General features: G+C 31.1%; 1 protein-coding gene across 1 annotated transcript; it reads left to right on the forward strand.

Annotated features, from left to right (window-relative positions):
- Positions 1-4,902: 4,902 nt before the first annotated feature.
- Positions 4,903-6,814, forward strand: LOC143078294 (perlucin-like protein). The gene is made up of 4 exons (XM_076253195.1): positions 4,903-5,069; positions 5,244-5,331; positions 5,806-6,029; positions 6,703-6,814. Exons 1-4 carry the CDS (start codon positions 5,022-5,024, stop codon positions 6,757-6,759), a joined length of 417 nt encoding a protein of 138 aa, XP_076109310.1. The 5' UTR covers positions 4,903-5,021; the 3' UTR covers positions 6,760-6,814.
- Positions 6,815-18,710: the final 11,896 nt, after the last annotated feature.

The following is an 18,710-nucleotide window of genomic DNA, read 5'->3' on the forward strand; positions in this document are numbered from 1 at the left end:
TAAAGCAGACATTATAACACATCTTTTAGAATTACGTGTTCAAAATAATCTTCTTTCTTAAATTTCATAAAGTACATTGAAGTAACATTACTATATGAGAGATAGAAGAACAATTTGATCTGTTGATAGTTACTTCTAAAAGAGCCAATAATCTATTCTAATTGACTAAAATTAGATATCATGCCTCAGACGGATGCCGATTGGAGGAAACGGATACATTTAAAATGATGACACATCATACCATAATTGACATTTTCAAATGTGTGATATTTGTTTTTTCCTGTTTATGGTATTAACTATATGACCCTTTTATTTTTGTTTTGTATATAATATTGTAGTAAACTATTACAAAAACTATGATGACTCTCTTTTTGAAATCATACATGATACATGTAAAAAAAAAAGTAAAATCACAACAATACTGAACTCCAAGGAAAATTCAAAACGGAAAAATCCCTAATCAAATGGCAAAATCAAAAGCTCAAACACATCAAAATAACAAGAACAAAACTCCTACTTAATCAGTAAATTGTCGTTATTTTTGTTGTTGCAAGAATGTGGGTATGTATCAAAGGTACCAGGACGATAAATATACGATGAACTGTTTAACAGCCTAATGCGCTTTTTCCTGTTTACTTTAATAAAATAGACAAAAATAACCGGAAAGCTGACAATCACAATAGGAGATGTCAGTAAGTCATTTTTAGAAATAATTTTACAAAAAAACGTGTTCTTAATTATGAAATATATCAACCACAATGGCCTTTGTCCAATCCAATAGATACACCTTATGTAAGTACGCCATTCAATGTCTGGTTTGTTTAACAGTAATAATATCAAACTAAAAAGAACAGACAAACAATTACAAACTCAAAGAACAATTCAATTACTTTTCAAGGACATATCTAAATAATTATTTAAATGTCATAAACGCACATTGGTATTTATGACAATCCTACGCCTTTGTGTCTGAAAGCACAATATCTGAAGGTTGATAGGGTATATACGATTTTTTATATGCTTAAGGATTATTTAAACTATTATTTATATTTGGTTGGGCCAACCTCTTTCTGCACATGTCATAATCAGGAAATGAAATTCAACCTATCTTAACCCTGCATGTATGGAAAATCTTATAGGTGCAGTAAAATGTGTATTGGTATGTAAAACATGTAAAACAAATTATTAGTTATTAATAAATATTGTAGTTGTGTATTTTATTGTCAATGAAAATTAATAAACAATGTTACTGTCCTTCAGATTATGGATTTCTATGCCGATAGGCGAGACATAGCTCTATGTCAACATTTTCTTTAAAATATCATTATTGTTATTATCCTCATTAATACGATTATTATTGTTTTATTGTTATGTTGGTGTTTGTTTTGGATTATGTTTTATTCAAATTTTGGTTTTTTTTTGGGGGGGGGGGGGGCAGAGGGGAGGGGGTATTACATGTTTTATTTATTGTTAATATTATTGCTTCGTTATTAAAAAAGATAGAAGCAAATTGAATCGTTTTTCCAACTTGCAGTAATGCGATATTCCGTACAAAGTGACTAATTGCAATTAGACATGAAAGGTTATAATTCTCATGTTAATTCTCTAAAATGAATTAAAATGTAGATACTTCAAACTCTCGTAGATACCTGTACAACCAACAGAAATGACGGAATCCATATGCAAAAAGGTGCGTTGCATTTGTAATTTCAATTTTCATGCGACCTGTCTGGAACTCACAAATTTTGTTTTACAATGTACTTGATCTGAATTTACAGGCTTTGCATCCATCTTTAAAAAAAAAATCGAAATATCTATTAGAATTTTTCTTATTTTAACGTTGTTTTTTTTTGGGGGGGGGAGAGATTACGGGGTTATATTGTCATATATGCAAGTGACATTAAATGTCATTTTATATCCGTCACTTTTAGTATCAATTATACTTTGATTAAATCGTTTCTCCATAATGACTTTTTATTCGTTTAATTGTCAATTCTAGTTTTCGATTTTAACTTATTTAATTGTTTACCATACCAATTTTTATTCATTCTTATATATAAACAAAGTAGGCAACTGGCTAAAAAGGTTTTCTCCTTTTTATTCTGATGGTTTATATCTTTGAAGGGTATCGTAAACCTTTTTATGTTTCACTTGTTTTTATCCAGAAACATGTAAATATCTATAATCTTACTTATGATTATTTTATTGAAGATGATTTCGCGATTAAGTGTGATATTTTGCTGTATATCGGTTGTGAAATCTGAAACATGCCTGGGAATCAAGAAAAGGCAATTTTATCTGGTATAAAAGCCTCCATAAAAACATTGGAAGAAAAGTTGGACGGTACGAAACCAATTCGTTTATTATAAACAGTTAAGGAGACATAACTAAAAACAAATTGTGAGTCGATAGAACAAGGCTCAAGTGACACCATTTGTAATATCATTGCATTTGTTGATATATTAACAAAGGGTGTATTTTTTAAAAACCGCAAATTCTTAGATGGAACTTTTGTTATGACTCTCAAAAATCTGCCAAATGAATAGACATCAATATGCGTACATCTAAATCCAAGATAGGGTTTTCTGTCGACGCTATCCGCTACAACATTTGTAGAATTGTTTTGAAAATTGAAGCCAAAATTTTTTTTTTTTTTCAATATGCACCAATCTAAAATTAAAGACTTAAAATCATCAATTACACATTACTGTATAGATCTCGGAAACCTCGGTCATTTATTTACATGCAGGAAAATCTCCGAAATGTAAGACAGGATGGAAGATTTCAAAGACTGCTGTTATTTCTTTGCCACTGACAAAAAGCCGTGGCATGAAGCAGAAGTATGTACTAAATAGTTTATTTTGAATAAGAAGAAATAATAGATAGAACGACACTTATCAAAATATATTTAGTGAAACTCAATAAGGTGTATAGTGACTAATATATATATCAAAATATATTTAGTGAAACTCAATAAGGTGTATAGTGACTAATATATATCAAAATATATTTAGTGAAACTCAATAAGGTGTATAGTGGCTAATATAATAATAATATGATACATGTAACTACTGTATCACTTGTATGTCAACACTGAAAATAATGATTGACATCAATCTTAGTTGACTACAATAGTCAGTTGTCCTGTCGAAGGCTAAATCCGGGCACTTACTCTTCCAAAGGAAAACTGACTACCACGATATATGCAACAGTATTGAAGGAAACGCTAGATACCTACAATCAGTTGATCAATTATATTTACTTGTCTCCTTTAACATGAGTTTTATGGCAAACAAAATCTGTATTTCCATTGCCGGTGATGTGCGGTAATCATGTTTGTTTTAAAGCATACAACATAAACATAAATGTAATTTCTAACATAGAGATATTGGTTTTTACGACTGCACTGGTAAATCGACGGACTAACATGCATATAGTCCTTTGAAATTGAATCAAAATGTGTATAATGTTTTGAAGCATAACATAAGATTTACTGTTTACTTTTAGAATTTGTTTTCAACACAATTATTTGTGTTTGTAGGTACAGTGTCGAAATCTAGGAGGGTATCTAACACAAGTCACTGATTCTACAGAAAATTCCTGGATTGTTTCCATGATTACTAGTAAAAGTAAGTTTTTCATCTTATTTTCTTTTTCTGTTTGAGGAATACCGAGTTTAACATATTGATCAATTACGAAGTTATAATTGTGTTCCTCCTCAAGTACTTCTCTCACCAGGAAGTAAAAGTAATGATTAATAAATATAAGTTCTCAATTGACTTTAAACAATAAACAACATTTATTAGAAAAAGTGAAAAGTCCTTTTTGCTTTTGTTCTGCATATTATCATTTTTTTGTTTTCTTCCACCTATGTTTTTCTTCTGCAGTGATTTTTGGTATACTACTAAGCTGATGATATCCTCGGGCACGAATAGTCCACCAGCAGAGGTATCAGCCCTGTGATGTGAAAAATTGAAAACAACACGTTTAATAATTTAATGCGCCTGGAGTGCTTTTCTGGATTTACCTTCATCAGGAACGCTCAAAGCCAAACATTTGAAATCCGAGGATGTATAAGTACCGAAACCGTTGAAGAGCTGTATGTCAAAAATACCTAAACTAAATACTATAGCCAAATTCATCTAAAGTCAACTTTGACTGAGAGAGTTGAAACCTTAGTTTCCTAATAATTCCAAAATTATTGAAGTTACACTAATTTGATGTTTTGTCCAACTAGAAACAAAAAATAAGCGTCAATGAAAATAACCAAATCAACAAGGAATCATGACTCAGCTAGGCAAGAAAGACGCTGGGAAAGTATATGTCATGATAAGTAATGGTTGGGTTGCTGTTTCATAGATGAATTTCAAATGTTTAAAAACGAAATCTGTGTTGTATAGAAAAATATTCGTATTTTTTCTTTTTATAGATATTAGTAAATGCATTTTTATCTAAGGATATATGTAAAAGAATATGATTATACTACGGTTATGATCAGGAATATATTAAAGGAGTAGATCCTGTTAAAACCCCTTTTTGCTATTTTTTGCCTTCAAAATAGTGTTATTATTTCGGAAATAGGATTCTTTAGTTCAATAAATGTGGGCTGATTTTGACAATACAAAATTGAATACACATGCTTTAGGTATGAGCATAATTATATGTTCGTTAACAAAATAATTGTGGCAACAATTTGTTAGGGGTCTGAAGTCGGCCTCTTGAAAGGCAGTTTTGTCTCTATCCAAGATACCCTACTTTTCTGCGTCCTTCAGCCCTAACAACACACTTTGCAAAACTGAAAATAATGATTGACATCAATCTTAGTTGACTACAATAGTCAGTTGTCCTGTCGAAGGCTAAATCCGGGCACTTACTCTTCCAAAGGAAAACTGACTACCACGATATATGCAACAGTATTGAAGGAAACGCTAGATACCTACAATCAGTTGATCAATTATATTTACTTGTCTCCTTTAAAATGAGTTTTATGGCAAACAAAATCTGTATTTCCATTGCCGGTGATGTGCGGTAATCATGTTTGTTTTAAAGCATACAACATAAACATAAATGTAATTTCTAACATAGAGATATTGGTTTTTACGACTGCACTGGTAAATCGACGGACTAACATGCATATAGTCCTTTGAAATTGAATCAAAATGTGTATAATGTTTTGAAGCATAACATAAGATTTACTGTTTACTTTTAGAATTTGTTTTCAACACAATTATTTGTGTTTGTAGGTACAGTGTCGAAATCTAGGAGGGTATCTAACACAAGTCACTGATTCTACAGAAAATTCCTGGATTGTTTCCATGATTACTAGTAAAAGTAAGTTTTTCATCTTATTTTCTTTTTCTGTTTGAGGAATACCGAGTTTAACATATTGATCAATTACGAAGTTATAATTGTGTTCCTCCTCAAGTACTTCTCTCACCAGGAAGTAAAAGTAATGATTAATAAATATAAGTTCTCAATTGACTTTAAACAATAAACAACATTTATTAGAAAAAGTGAAAAGTCCTTTTTGCTTTTGTTCTGCATATTATCATTTTTTTGTTTTCTTCCACCTATGTTTTTCTTCTGCAGTGATTTTTGGTATATGATATCGATCAGTTTATAAACGACCGCTTAACCGAACACTTTTCTGTGTAAGAGCTATCTCACAAAGTAAACACGGTTTTTCTCATGTCCACTACCACGTCTTAAATGAAATTTAATCTATTACAACAAATGAATTCAATTGTTGTCTTTGTAATCTCCCAATGTATTTATCAATGGATTGAAGTTGAATGTATTTTACAGAAGTGAATCAGCAGGACTACTTGATTGGGGCAACATATTTTAAAGAGGGTGATTGGAGATGGGTGAATGATCTGTCTAAAGTACAATTTACCAGTTGGGACTCGGGTCAACCTGATAATCATCAAGGCAAGGAGGACTGTGCTCATTTCGGGCAAACACATAACTATAAATGGAATGAGCATGAGTGTAGCAATATACTTGGTTATATTTGTGAGAGTCCTCAGGTATTTGATCTAGAATTGTCTGTGCATCATATTTGACTCAATATAATTTATTTTATCTAAAGAACATTGTACAAAAAGGTAACTGAATATAGCAGCAAACCTTAATACTTATTTCAAAAGGTACTTGTAGTTGCGTTAACTGTTCAAAGATAAATCGCTCGTTGTAAATTGTTGTGTTAACGTATCCAAAAACAAAATATCGATGGGTTAATTTTTATTAAAATATCGTGCATAGGGAGCTACAATTGATTTGTATCGGGCTAGGTTGAAAGACTATATCCTGCATTTTTTTAGTTGTAATCTCTGTCGTGCATTTTTATTTTTTTCACTCTATTCGGTGCTGCATTTTTTTATTATTTCATCCTGAATGTTTTTAATTGTCATTTGTCATACGGCCATTTTTGTTTTTGCCGAGTTGCTCATCCTGATTTTTTTTAACTCAAAACACCTGTCAGTTTTTCTCTTTTTTAATTTCATCCTCTCACTACCCCACCCTCCCCCACCCCTCCATATTCCCCCATACAAATCAAATGGTAGCTTACTTACAGTAGCAAATTGAAAGTTGCAAATATGAGAATACATATCGAAACCATCTCGGGTATCTTTTTCTGTAAAAAAATTTGATGATTTTTTTCTTTTTTTTTCAATAATTAAACTTTATTTTATATTGTAGGGTTTTAATTGTCTTCCATACTCAAGATTGTTAAAGAGAGCTGTCAGTGGAAAGTAGCTATTGCAACCAGTTGTGTAAAATAAAAGAGAAATAAATACTGATTCATATTTGATATTATATTTTTTTGTTTTTATATATTTCTACAAACCCGTTTTAAAAATAGATAGTATTAAATGTAATACAACCAGCTGTTTACAATCAACCTTGACTTTGTGTGTTGGGCTTGAAAAAGTAAAAAAATGAAAACAACACGTATAACAATTTAATGCGTCCGAAGCGCTTTTCTGGATCTATCTTCTTCAGGAACGCTCAAAGTCAAACATTTGAAATCCGAGGATGTATAAGTACAGAAACAGTTGAAGAGCTGTATGTCAAAAATACCTAAAATTAATAGCCAATTCATCTAAAGTCAACTTTGACTGAGGGAGTTGAAACCTTAGTTTCTAAATAATTCCACAAATTATAAACGGTAATTTTAGAAAGGTTAATTAAATCAGGTCAGTGACTACTAAGCTGATGATACCCTCGGGCACGAATAGTCCACCAGCAGAGGTATCAGCCCTGTGATGTGAAAAATTGAAAACAACACGTTTAATAATTTAATGCGCCTGGAGTGCTTTTCTGGATTTACCTTCATCAGGAACGCTCAAAGCCAAACATTTGAAATCCGAGGATGTATAAGTACCGAAACCGTTGAAGAGCTGTATGTCAAAAATACCTAAACTAAATAGCCAAATTCATCTAAAGTCAACTTTGACTGAGAGAGTTGAAACCTTAGTTTCCTAATAATTCCAAAATTATTGAAGTTACACTAATTTGATGTTTTGTCCAACTAGAAACAAAAAATAAGCGTCAATGAAAATAACCAAATCAACAAGGAATCATGACTCAGCTAGGCAAGAAAGACGCTGGGAAAGTATATGTCATGATAAGTAATGGTTGGGTTGCTGTTTCATACATTGTAGATGAATTTCAAATGTTTAAAAACGAAATCTGTGTTGTATAGAAAAATATTCGTATTCTTTCTTTTTATAGATATTAGTAAATGCATTTTTATCTAAGGATATATGTGAAAGAATATGATTATACTACGGTTATGATCAGGAATATATTAAAGGAGTAGATCCTGTTAAAACCCCTTTTTGCTATTTTTTGCCTTCAAAATAGTGTTATTATTTCGGAAATAGGATTCTTTAGTTCAATAAATGTGGGCTGCTTTTGACAATACAAAATTGAATACACATGCTTTAGGTATGAGCATAATTATATGTTCGTTAACAAAATAATTGTGGCAACAATTTGTTAGGGGTCTGAAGTCGGCCTCTTGAAAGGCAGTTTTGTCTCTTTCCAAGATACCCTACTTTTCTGCGTCCTTCAGCCCTAACAACACACTTTGCAAAACTGACTTATTTTATTTCTCGTCCTAAATACGCATTTATATATTATATATTTGTCACTGGACGTTAAGCAAACCTACTCAATGAAATTTAGTAACAGTTATATTTTGTTATCTAGTTTGATTTGTTTTACATATTGTCATTCGGGATCTTTTTACAATGCGGTTTCTGTCTTGTTTATTGTTGAAGGCCGTACGGGTTACCATAATTGCTTACATTTAAGCCGAGTGGTCTATAAATAAAGGCAACAGTAGTATACCGCTGTTCAAACTCATAAATCAATGGACAAAAAACAAAATCGGGGTAACAAACTAAAACTGAGAGAAACGCATAAATATAAGAGGAGAACAACGACACAACACTACAATGTAACACACATAGAAACGGACCAAGCATTAGACAAAATCCCACGAGAATAACAAATATAACATCAAAATCAAATACATGAATTAGGGATAGACAAGTACCGTGACACGTCTTATCGCAATGTCAATTTACACTCAAAATTAAGAGAAAACAAACGACGCAACGTTAAAATGTAAAACACACAGAAACGAACTATAATATAACAATGGCCATATTCCTGACTTGGTACAGGACATTTTTAAAGGAAAAAAATGGTGGGTTGAACCTGGTTTTGTGGCATGCCAAACCTCGCACTTTAATGGCAATGTTAAATATAACATTGAAATGACAACATAATATTACAGGACTACAATAACAATAAATAGGAGAACGTATTAGACAAAGAAACACATGATTAATGAATAACAAAAAGCATCAGGTTTAAAATTTAATACGCCAAAAACGCGCCTTGTCCACACAAGACTCACCAGTGACTAAGTGGTTACTGCTGTAATCACTAACCAGTTAACACTGAGGTTGTGAGTTCGAACCCTGCTCGTGCTGGTGCACTCAACTCGATTTTGATTGACTAGGATTGTCAGTTTTCGATCGAAGGCAGGTGGTCCCCGGGCACTTCGGCTTCCTTCACCAACAAAAACTGGCCGCCACGAAATACCATAAGTGCGATGCTTTAAAGTTATATTAAAACACCAAATAACTGAAAACTCAACTGTATAAACTGTAGAGTTTGCCGACATACAAATAATCTATGTTAAGATATTTGGAAATAATAGATGCATAGAGAAATATTTATAAGTGTATGTGTTTTTCTAGAATTGTCAAACTATATACAATAGAAGAATGTGTTTGTTGTAACAAATACATGTATCAGGCTATTAAAAGGTTTGAAATAACAGTTAGTTTACAAATAGCAAAATAATCCTAAAAACTAAATTTATAAAAGATGTCTTCATATATTAAAGTTAGTCATGTACTTCATCGTTAACGATTTTAAAGATTGTGTTTGCAGTTATGATTACTTGTTATGGATAATATCAGTCAGGTGAATTGAGTTATCTCTCTTTGCCTTTAGATTTGAATGAAATCTATATGCATTACTTATATACAGTTTTTTATGTTTTACCTCTGATTGCTGCAATATATAGTCTAAAAGGAAAACGGTACTATTTATTCTGCCATAGGCGACAATACTAACATTTTCTCAATTTACCATTTTTTAAGATAAAAAACTGGATAAAACAGTAATAAGACAGGAAAGAATAAATTCTATGTAAATTTATCCTCAAGTGGACCTCTTTTTTTTTAGATGACACTGAAAATACTTCTAGTGTGACCAAATATTGCCTAATTCCATAAACAGTACAAACTAAAGCAGACAATTTCCCATTTTAATAGATTATGTTTACAGAAATACCAAAGTGATACATTTAGGGAATTACGCAGCAAAACAGGCAAACATTTTAGTAAAAAATATTTGTTGCGACTTGAATTCAAGTGTTTCTAATTGAAAAAAATCATTGCGAAAGGTGAATTAAAATACAAAAGAACTATAATATGCTGCATTTTATACAATATAGTTAATATTGACATCTAGAATAAGGTTTAAAATCATTTTCAATCCATTTGACTTATGAAGATGACTCAGCACTGCTCTCAACACAGTATTGTTATCAGTGAAAAATTTCTATTCTTTGTGATAAAAATCAAATGTACTTATCAAAAGCTTCAAAATAGTATAAAAGAATTGAAGTCTGATTGACCTTGATTTCCCTTGCTGTCTTCAGTAAAAGGAAAATGGTACTATTTATTCTGCCATAGGCGACAATATTATCATTTTCTAAATTTACCACTTTTTAAGATAAAAACCTGGATAAAATAGTAATATCTTGTGTTAGTACTTTATTATTCTGTCTTAAAACTTAAAGCCAAATAGTATCATTACCGACTTCCAACGGAGCGTGTTTATGTTATCCATGCCCACCGTCATTTTGCACTAAATTTATGAAATTTTGGACGTCTTTTCGAACAATTCTCTAGAAAATATTTTAATAGGTTTCACAATTTATATTGTACATATACACACTGCAGTTATTCATAGATAAATAAAAAAATATATTGTACCCTTACATCCAATCACAGCGGTCCTAATTTGACTTCCCTCACCTGCCTTGGGTACACAAAAGACCAACCTAATGCTGGGAAAATTTAATACTACCGTTTTCACTAAAAAACAGTAGTTGGTAATCGAAAAAAAAAAACAAATTTCATGATTACCAAATGCGTGCAACAATTAACTGACTTTGAAATACATTTGCTATTTCTTAAAAATAATATCGTGTCAAAAAATTCTGGACAGTCTAGGTTTCACAAATCTGTTATATGTTATTCGATACACGGTACTACCGAGCGGTACTCGATTACTATTTGACAGCCCTAGTTATATCTAAGATGATATACCGGGTAACATGAGCATTGTACGTATACCAACACTACCACCGGGTGTAAGTTGATGACCGTAATTGATTTTAACCTCACCTGTGTTTTTTTTTTTTTTTTTATTTTTTACAGTATTTTTGGCAGTTTTTATATTTGTCTAAAGGAACGAACAAACATTTCCTTTCTGTGCTTTGTTTTTGTAGATGTAACCATACTTATTAAACTATATACACGTAGTTAAATTCAAATCAATATTGAGTAATAGAAAACATGTTTAGAACAACTTGACACTAATCCGTACAAAAAAGACGATGTGGTATGATTGCCAATAAGATAACTCACAACAAGAGATCAAATCACACATACAATAACAACTAAAGGTCATGCTATCTATAATACATCGCTTTGAACAAACAAACAAAAAACACGGTCCTAATGGGACACCTTTAGTGATCACTTGACCTAAATAGATAAGGTTATATTAATAGTAAAAAAGTTAACACTTTTGCAATATATGTTAACGCACCACAAAAGTCGTATACTTTAGGAAAACTCGGGATAATGAAAACATGACGATGTCGAGTTTGTTTTTATAAAAGTTTAAGAATTCATGTATCAAAAATGTTTAAGAGATAGGGATTAGGGAGTAATAAAGGTCATTCCTTCTATATGTATACGGACGCACTTTCATTTGGTTCACCTTTATCATGTTTATGGAATATCTGTGTCAAAGATGACGACGATAAATTATTTTTGTTAAGTAAGTAAATTATTGTAATTGTGGCTTGAATGAACAGTTTCATGACACTCATACTACATCTTCTTTTATCTATAAACGAATATACAATAACTAACATTAGCATAACTAATGAAACAGAATAGGGAGAAGTAATGATCTTGCTGTAGTTGTCAGTCTTGTTTTAACCGGTAAAGTAAGAGAGATTATTTTTAAGAATTTATCACAAAAATAAAGGCAGCTTTATTTATTTTAGACATTCTTATCAATTGAAGAACATACTTATACACATCATAGTCAATGAAATGACAAATTTAACAGTTAAAAGATCAAACATAAAAAATCTACATATTAAATAAGAGTCTTTGAAATCTATAGAAGGATGTAGTTTGCATCTTACAAACAAGTATCTTTTTATCTTCTATGCAATCTTATTCCATAGAGTGTTCATTATTCTACACAAATAACAAACACATTGAGCCTTGAAACGGAATTTAAGCAGACACTTTAACACATCTTTTGGAATTACGTTTGCAAACTAATCTGTCTTAAATTTCATATCCATAAAGTACATTGGAGTAACATTACTATATGAGATATACAAGAACAATTTGATATTTGATAGTAACGTCTGAAAGAGCCCATTATCTATTCTTACTAATTGATATTAAAATTAGATATTATGCCTCAAAAGGATGCATATTGGCGGAAACGGATATATCCAAAAATGATGACACATCATACCATATTTGACATTTTAAATGTGTGATATTTGTTGTTTCCTGTTTATGGTATTAACTATGTAAACCTTTTAATTAAGTTTTGTATATAATATTGTAGTAAACTATCACAAAAACCATGATGACTCTTTTTGACATCATACATCATAAGAAAAAAGTAAAATCACAAAAATACTGAACTCAAAGGAAAATTCAGAAGGTCCCTAATCAAATGACAAAATCAAAAGCTCTAACTCATCATCATTCTTAGAAATAATTTTACAAGAAACGTGTTTTCAATTAGGAAATATATCTCTTCACGTGTACATCAGTGTCAATTGCGTTTATCGCATCTTATAGATACACCTAACGTAAGTACGCCATGCAATGTATGGTTTGCATATAGGTTTTTATATCAAAGTGAAGAACAGAAAAACAATTCCAAACTCCTAGTACAACTCAATTACTTTTCAAGGACATATCTAAATAATTATTTAAATGCCATAAAGGCACATGGATTTTTATGACAATCCTACGTATTTGTGTTTGAAAGCACAATATCAGAAAGTTTATAGGATATATGAGAAGATTTTTTATGCTTAAGGATTATTCAAACTATTATTTATATTTGGTGGGACCAACCTCTCTCTGCATATGTCATAATCAGGAAATGATATTAAAAATATTATTTTTAGATTCTATAGCAGACTCAACCTTCAGGATGTTTTGTAAACAATTAAATAGATTGACGTCTCTATTCTTTTATACATATTTTTTTAAAACCCTGCATGCATGCAAAATCCAATTCTAGAAGAAACATTTTAATAAGATTTAAACAGTATTTAGATGATAGTTTAAAATTGAACTCTGAATGATTTTAGTCTTTTCGTGTGTGTTTCTGTGTTTTGATTTTTTCCGATTATATCAGCTCTTTTACAATTCTATTCAATTTGATAAATAAATATTCTATCCCCGTACTTCATTTAAGCGCCATTTTGTGTACTATTGCGCATCTAGTGCAAAAAACTGTATCGGTATGCAAAAGTGCTTATTAGTTAATAAATATTTTAAATTGTTTAAAAAAAAAATAATTACTTATCTTAATATCATAATAACCCTGTACTAATGCCTTTTTGGTTGCAATAAGCACTGTTAATGGTTTGTTAGTAAATATATATGGATCGGAGTCAGATGTGAATTGACGCGTTAATAATCTGGCTCAGGGTGTCAGTCTACATGTATAGTACAAACAGGGCAGATCTTTATATAACATTTTCTAGTCCTTGATATACATATTCATTTGCCGCTGAACGCTAAGCAGCCACCCATCATTACTATCATCCAGCTTTTCTATTAATCCGAAATGCTGACTCAATAGAGTCTCTCCCAATTCTCTTTTACGTCATATTTAATTATTCTTTATGAAATATATCCATTGCCCTAAATACAATTAGACATGATAATATATGAGCAATATTGTAACGAATTCTAACACTTTTTTTATTATGTAATATGGCGATAATCGTGTAGGGAAGGAATGAACGTAATGACACCATCCCACAAAAATACGAGAGTGTTATTTAATGTTCAAGATAATAAATTACGAATAAATATTTCATGGAAATAAAATTAATTCCATCAAATGCAGAAAATAAAAGGTGTAGCAAAAAAAGTAAAATGATACTGTGTAGACGTTGTGACAAATACTTCTTTGTCTATGGAATAAAACAATCTATAACTTTACCAGAAATAAAACATTCACATGCAGACTTATGAATCGTCAGAACAAAATGAAGCACCTGATTGAAGTCCCAGTTGCATAGTCTGTCTGCTTCAAAATCCTCATTTTAATCCTAAATGAATAATTTACTCGTGTATCTGTTAATAAATATCTTGAACAAAGAACACATACGCTTGCCTAATCAATGCGACTCACATAAATGTTGCATTAGTTTATTTATATGAAAATTTTAATGCGATATCAAGGGCATACAAAAGGTGATTTATTACGAACATTTGCATACAACCTACAGTTAAGATCACTTTTAACCTCTCATCAAATCTGTCAGAATCTGTCAGGAGAACTTTTCTATGACAGTGTGTAGAACTGTCATCCTGACACCTTTTAGACAGTTCTAGCTAGAACAGTTATTACCTAAAACTGATTAAGTCTACCTAGAACTGACCAAATCTTTGTTAAGTTCTACGATTAGAACAGTTTTACGGATTTTTTCTTTTAAAAAGTAAAACCACAAAAATACTGAACTCATAGGAAAATCCAATCGGAAAGTCCATAATCACATGGCAAAATCAAATGACAAAACACATAAAAAACGAATGGACAAGAACTGTCATATTCCTGACTTGGTACAGGCATTTTCAAATGTAGAAAATGGTGGATAAACCTGGTTTCATAGCGCTAAACCTTTTAATAGATAAACAAAGCGAATATTTGTAAAACGATTTTGAATATATATGAGATAATTCATTTTGAGTAAATACTTATGATTTAAGAAAAAAACGCGGCGTTTCCCGTTGTTTCTTTTGTCTAATTCCATCGGTGATGTTTTTGCGTAAAACTAATCTCCAATCCCATATTAATTTTTTAAATAAGGGTTCGGCGAACTCGTTGCGAGCTTATGATTAAATCAATTAAAAAACAAATCTTTTTTTGATATTGTTCAATTTGGCGTCGCAAAAAATAAGATTTTACGTTGATTTAGGCACTATCTCTCCTGTTCTTGTATAGTATGCGTTTAGCAATCACCATGCGTTCATCGCTTAAAAAATCATTTTATATTGATCGTTTACAAAATCATGACTAAAACTGAATATGAATTCGAAGAATGTGCCTTTCATATCAAGTCTTTAACAATTATTAGATTTACTAAATCATATAAAGTTGAGATTGACAAACTTTTAAACCTCAAAACATGATTGATTTTTTGAAAAAAAATAAAATTACTGTTCTATTTTTTCTTCTTCTAAAACATGTGAATGAATTAACAAAATTATAATACATACTACATATTGAACATTTACTTTTATCTGTTATGCTATTAGCCGTTAGTAGATTTTCTTTGTTTAATAAGAAATGAATTAAATGATTTGAGCGTATCAACCCTTATACGGATAAATCAACATGTGCAATACTGATGTCGCTTCCCTGCCGATATAAACCAAGAGTTAATATTGCTTTTCGGACAGGTCTAATACGACAAAAAGCCGTATTGTCTCATGGCTATAACACTTCGTTCACTACTGGTTTAAATTTTCGTACGACCAAGCTTACATTTCTTGAATGTTTCGTTATGGATAACCTACATTTATATCCTATCTTTTTAACTAAATATCATACAAAACAGTTTCAGTGTTTTGTAACGAACTGAAACTTAAATATTTAACAGCCTTTTCGAGTACAACTTTCGATTATTATCTGTTTCATTTCCTTTGATCAATAATCAGAGCGTAGACGATCCAAGAACAGTTAAAGTGTCTAATTCATTCTTCCCAGCTACTTAATATGTCCGAGATAAAATTCATTATACTTACACAAGATTAAGTACTTAGACGAGTAATCAGAACTAAACACTAAAAAGGAACACAAGTAATGCACAAATAAGTTAATACGAATCGTTGTGTTATTTTTATATTGATCAATATTTTACGCTTGATAAACACTGACAACACGAAATCTTTTAAGATTTACACAATTTTACTTGCACCACCCGCATGCCAGAATCAACATTGCGGAATCTGCGACAAAGTAGGAACCCTGCTGCATCGTTTGCAAATGCCGTCTTTTAGAATAGAGATCAAAATATGACAAGACACGATGTTTAAATCTTGTAAGTCGATTAAGAAGAAAAAAATCAAGGTTACAAGAAGAATCTAAGTGCATTGTACACTGACATATCATTCCAGCATATTGAGAATATCATCTTTCGTGTATTTATTGCGGGAATCGGTGTGGTTCTGTACAAAATAAGATGCTGCATGGCATAAAACAAGGTGCGTATATCTATGTTTCCCATTTTTGTATATAAAGCTCTGTTTAAGAAGACGATACTATTAATGTATTCTATGCATGTAGAAAACTAATGTAAATCGAAGATAAATCAAAAGTTTTGACATCATTTCTAAACAAAATGTAAAGATTGTGTTTAAAGATGTTTTAGTAGATCTTAGTCTAGATAATTATGACGTCTTGAAAGACTTTTATTTTTTGTTTTGACGCCTTCTTAGTGCATTTTTATTTTAACTTCTGCTGTAACGCCTTTCCACAACAAAGGAATCAACTTAAAAACAAAATAGCCTTTCAAGACGTCATACTTATTCGGACTTAGTATATCTTGTGAATTTGTGAAGAACCACATAATATGAATATACACGAAATACATATCAATTGGGAGATATATGCCCCGTATGCAGGTGCTGCTGGAATGTTGCTATTCAGAAATCTTACTTTCATTATCACTATTGCAACAAATCTGTACTTTGCTAAATTTGTGTCAATAATTAAAGTGTTGATAGTCTAAATAAATAGTAAGTTTATGGTTTGAAAAACAATCTAGTGTCAATGCATAAAATTCGCAGAGGTTTAAAAGCAGAAGATAACAAATCATCCATGCATAGACACGCCGTGAACTGCAGAAGGATTTTTTTTTATGACCTTCACTTCTCATGCGTCAAAAGGAAGGGATAAATAATTCTTAATAGTAAATATTACTTCACATTGAACTGGAATCATACCCTTACCATTATATTTGTCTTTGTGTCCTTGAAAAATAGTTGCTGGTCAAAATGTCATAAATACTAGAATTTAGGGAATTTTATATCATACTTATAATAAAAATAATTCCAATGTTTTATCTATAACTAAGATGGCAAGAGGATAAACAAAGGTTAGCTCCACTAGAAATGCCGACTGCCTATTGATATATGACTACCAAACGTGACAAATATTCTACATGATGCGATGTTACATGATTTGGTGGTATTACACCTAAAGAAGATATGTTTGATGAATAAACTGAATGTTATTTTTTCCTTTGTTATACTGTTGATTTCAAGCATTCCTTTCAAGTTTTGTCAGTATCAGTTCATTAGTTTGAGAAAAGTCTAGTGTAATGTAAGACGACATCTAAAGCGATTCGAGCAAAATTTCTTCAAAAGATATATAAACCAAGCCAGATCATGATAGTGACCAATAAATGATCAAATACTTATCCCATCTATCTACAAACAGTTGAGTATGATCCAAAAGATGATTTCAGGATGATAAATACCACTAATTGACCCCTTTTTCTTCTTTATAAGGTCGACGTCTCTTTTGGTCTATTTATATCTCTCATTTCCTCAAAATTTCATCTTATCAGGCCAATATATAAAATTTATGGGTAACTTTCACTCATTTATGATAGAAATGCCGCATTTTTGCGCCTGTCCCACGTCAGGAGCCTCTGGTCTTTGTTTGTCTTGTGTCACTTTTTAATTTTAGTTTCTTGTGTATAATTTGGAGTTTAGTATGTCGTCCAATTATCACTGAACTAGTAAACATATTTGTGTAGGAGCCAGCTGAAGGACACCTTTGGACCTGGAGTTTCTCGCTGCATTAAAGACCCATTTGTGGCCTTCGGCTGTTGTCTGCTCTTTGGTCGGTTGTCATCTCTTTGACACATTCCCCGTTTTCATTTTCAATTTTATAATAAATGAGTAATTGAAATATTCAAGCTTAATGAACCATCCATATAAAAGTTTACTGTCTCCAAAGCAAAGAGGTTTCAATATGTCTTTAGGTAAAACTTAAATTTACGACGCGTTCCGGAGAAGGAGATCAAAATCTTCCCTTGTATTGAATAATTTGTTGCTACTGCTTTAGAAATAATTTCATTTACTTATTCATGTAATTATATATTTATTAAACTATTTCTTAGGAAATAAATTCGATTATAGCAGAATATAAGAAATAGTGAGAACAAGCTCCCAAAGGCACTACGTATGGCTAGTTTTGTCAACTAATATCAATGGTAGAGTCCTATTTAAAGGAAATGTTCTCACAATTTGTGTTTTAAAGACTCAATCCACTGAGATTATTATTTTTTTTGTAATATTTCACTAAAATAGCAATCAATTCAATTTTAACACCTTAGAGTACTCACAAGGTCAAAGGTGCATGTACAGCTTCCCATATTAGGTGTGATACATCGTACCACCAATAATTTCCCTTATAAGTCTTTGTTAAATTTGCACTTTTCAAAAAATTGTGCAGATTTCATCTTTGTTTCAAGTAAAGAAAATCTTGGATTGAGTGAAGTTTTATCCTGTCCAGTACTACAAATAAAATTAACATAA

This window comes from Mytilus galloprovincialis, chromosome 6 (assembly GCF_965363235.1).
Source record: "Mytilus galloprovincialis chromosome 6, xbMytGall1.hap1.1, whole genome shotgun sequence".
Taxonomy (NCBI): Eukaryota; Metazoa; Mollusca; class Bivalvia; order Mytilida; family Mytilidae; genus Mytilus; species Mytilus galloprovincialis.

Bases quoted from the DNA above. Each gene is read 5' to 3' on its own strand.
- LOC143078294 (XM_076253195.1), top strand. From the start codon at position 5,022: ATGTGCGGTAATCATGTTTGTTTTAAAGCATACAACATAAACATAAAT. The intron at 5,070-5,243 runs GTAATTTCTAAC...TTGTGTTTGTAG, and splicing joins CATACAACATAAACATAAAT to GTACAGTGTCGAAATCTAGG. The intron at 6,030-6,702 runs GTATTTGATCTA...TTTATATTGTAG, and splicing joins ATATTTGTGAGAGTCCTCAG to GGTTTTAATTGTCTTCCATA.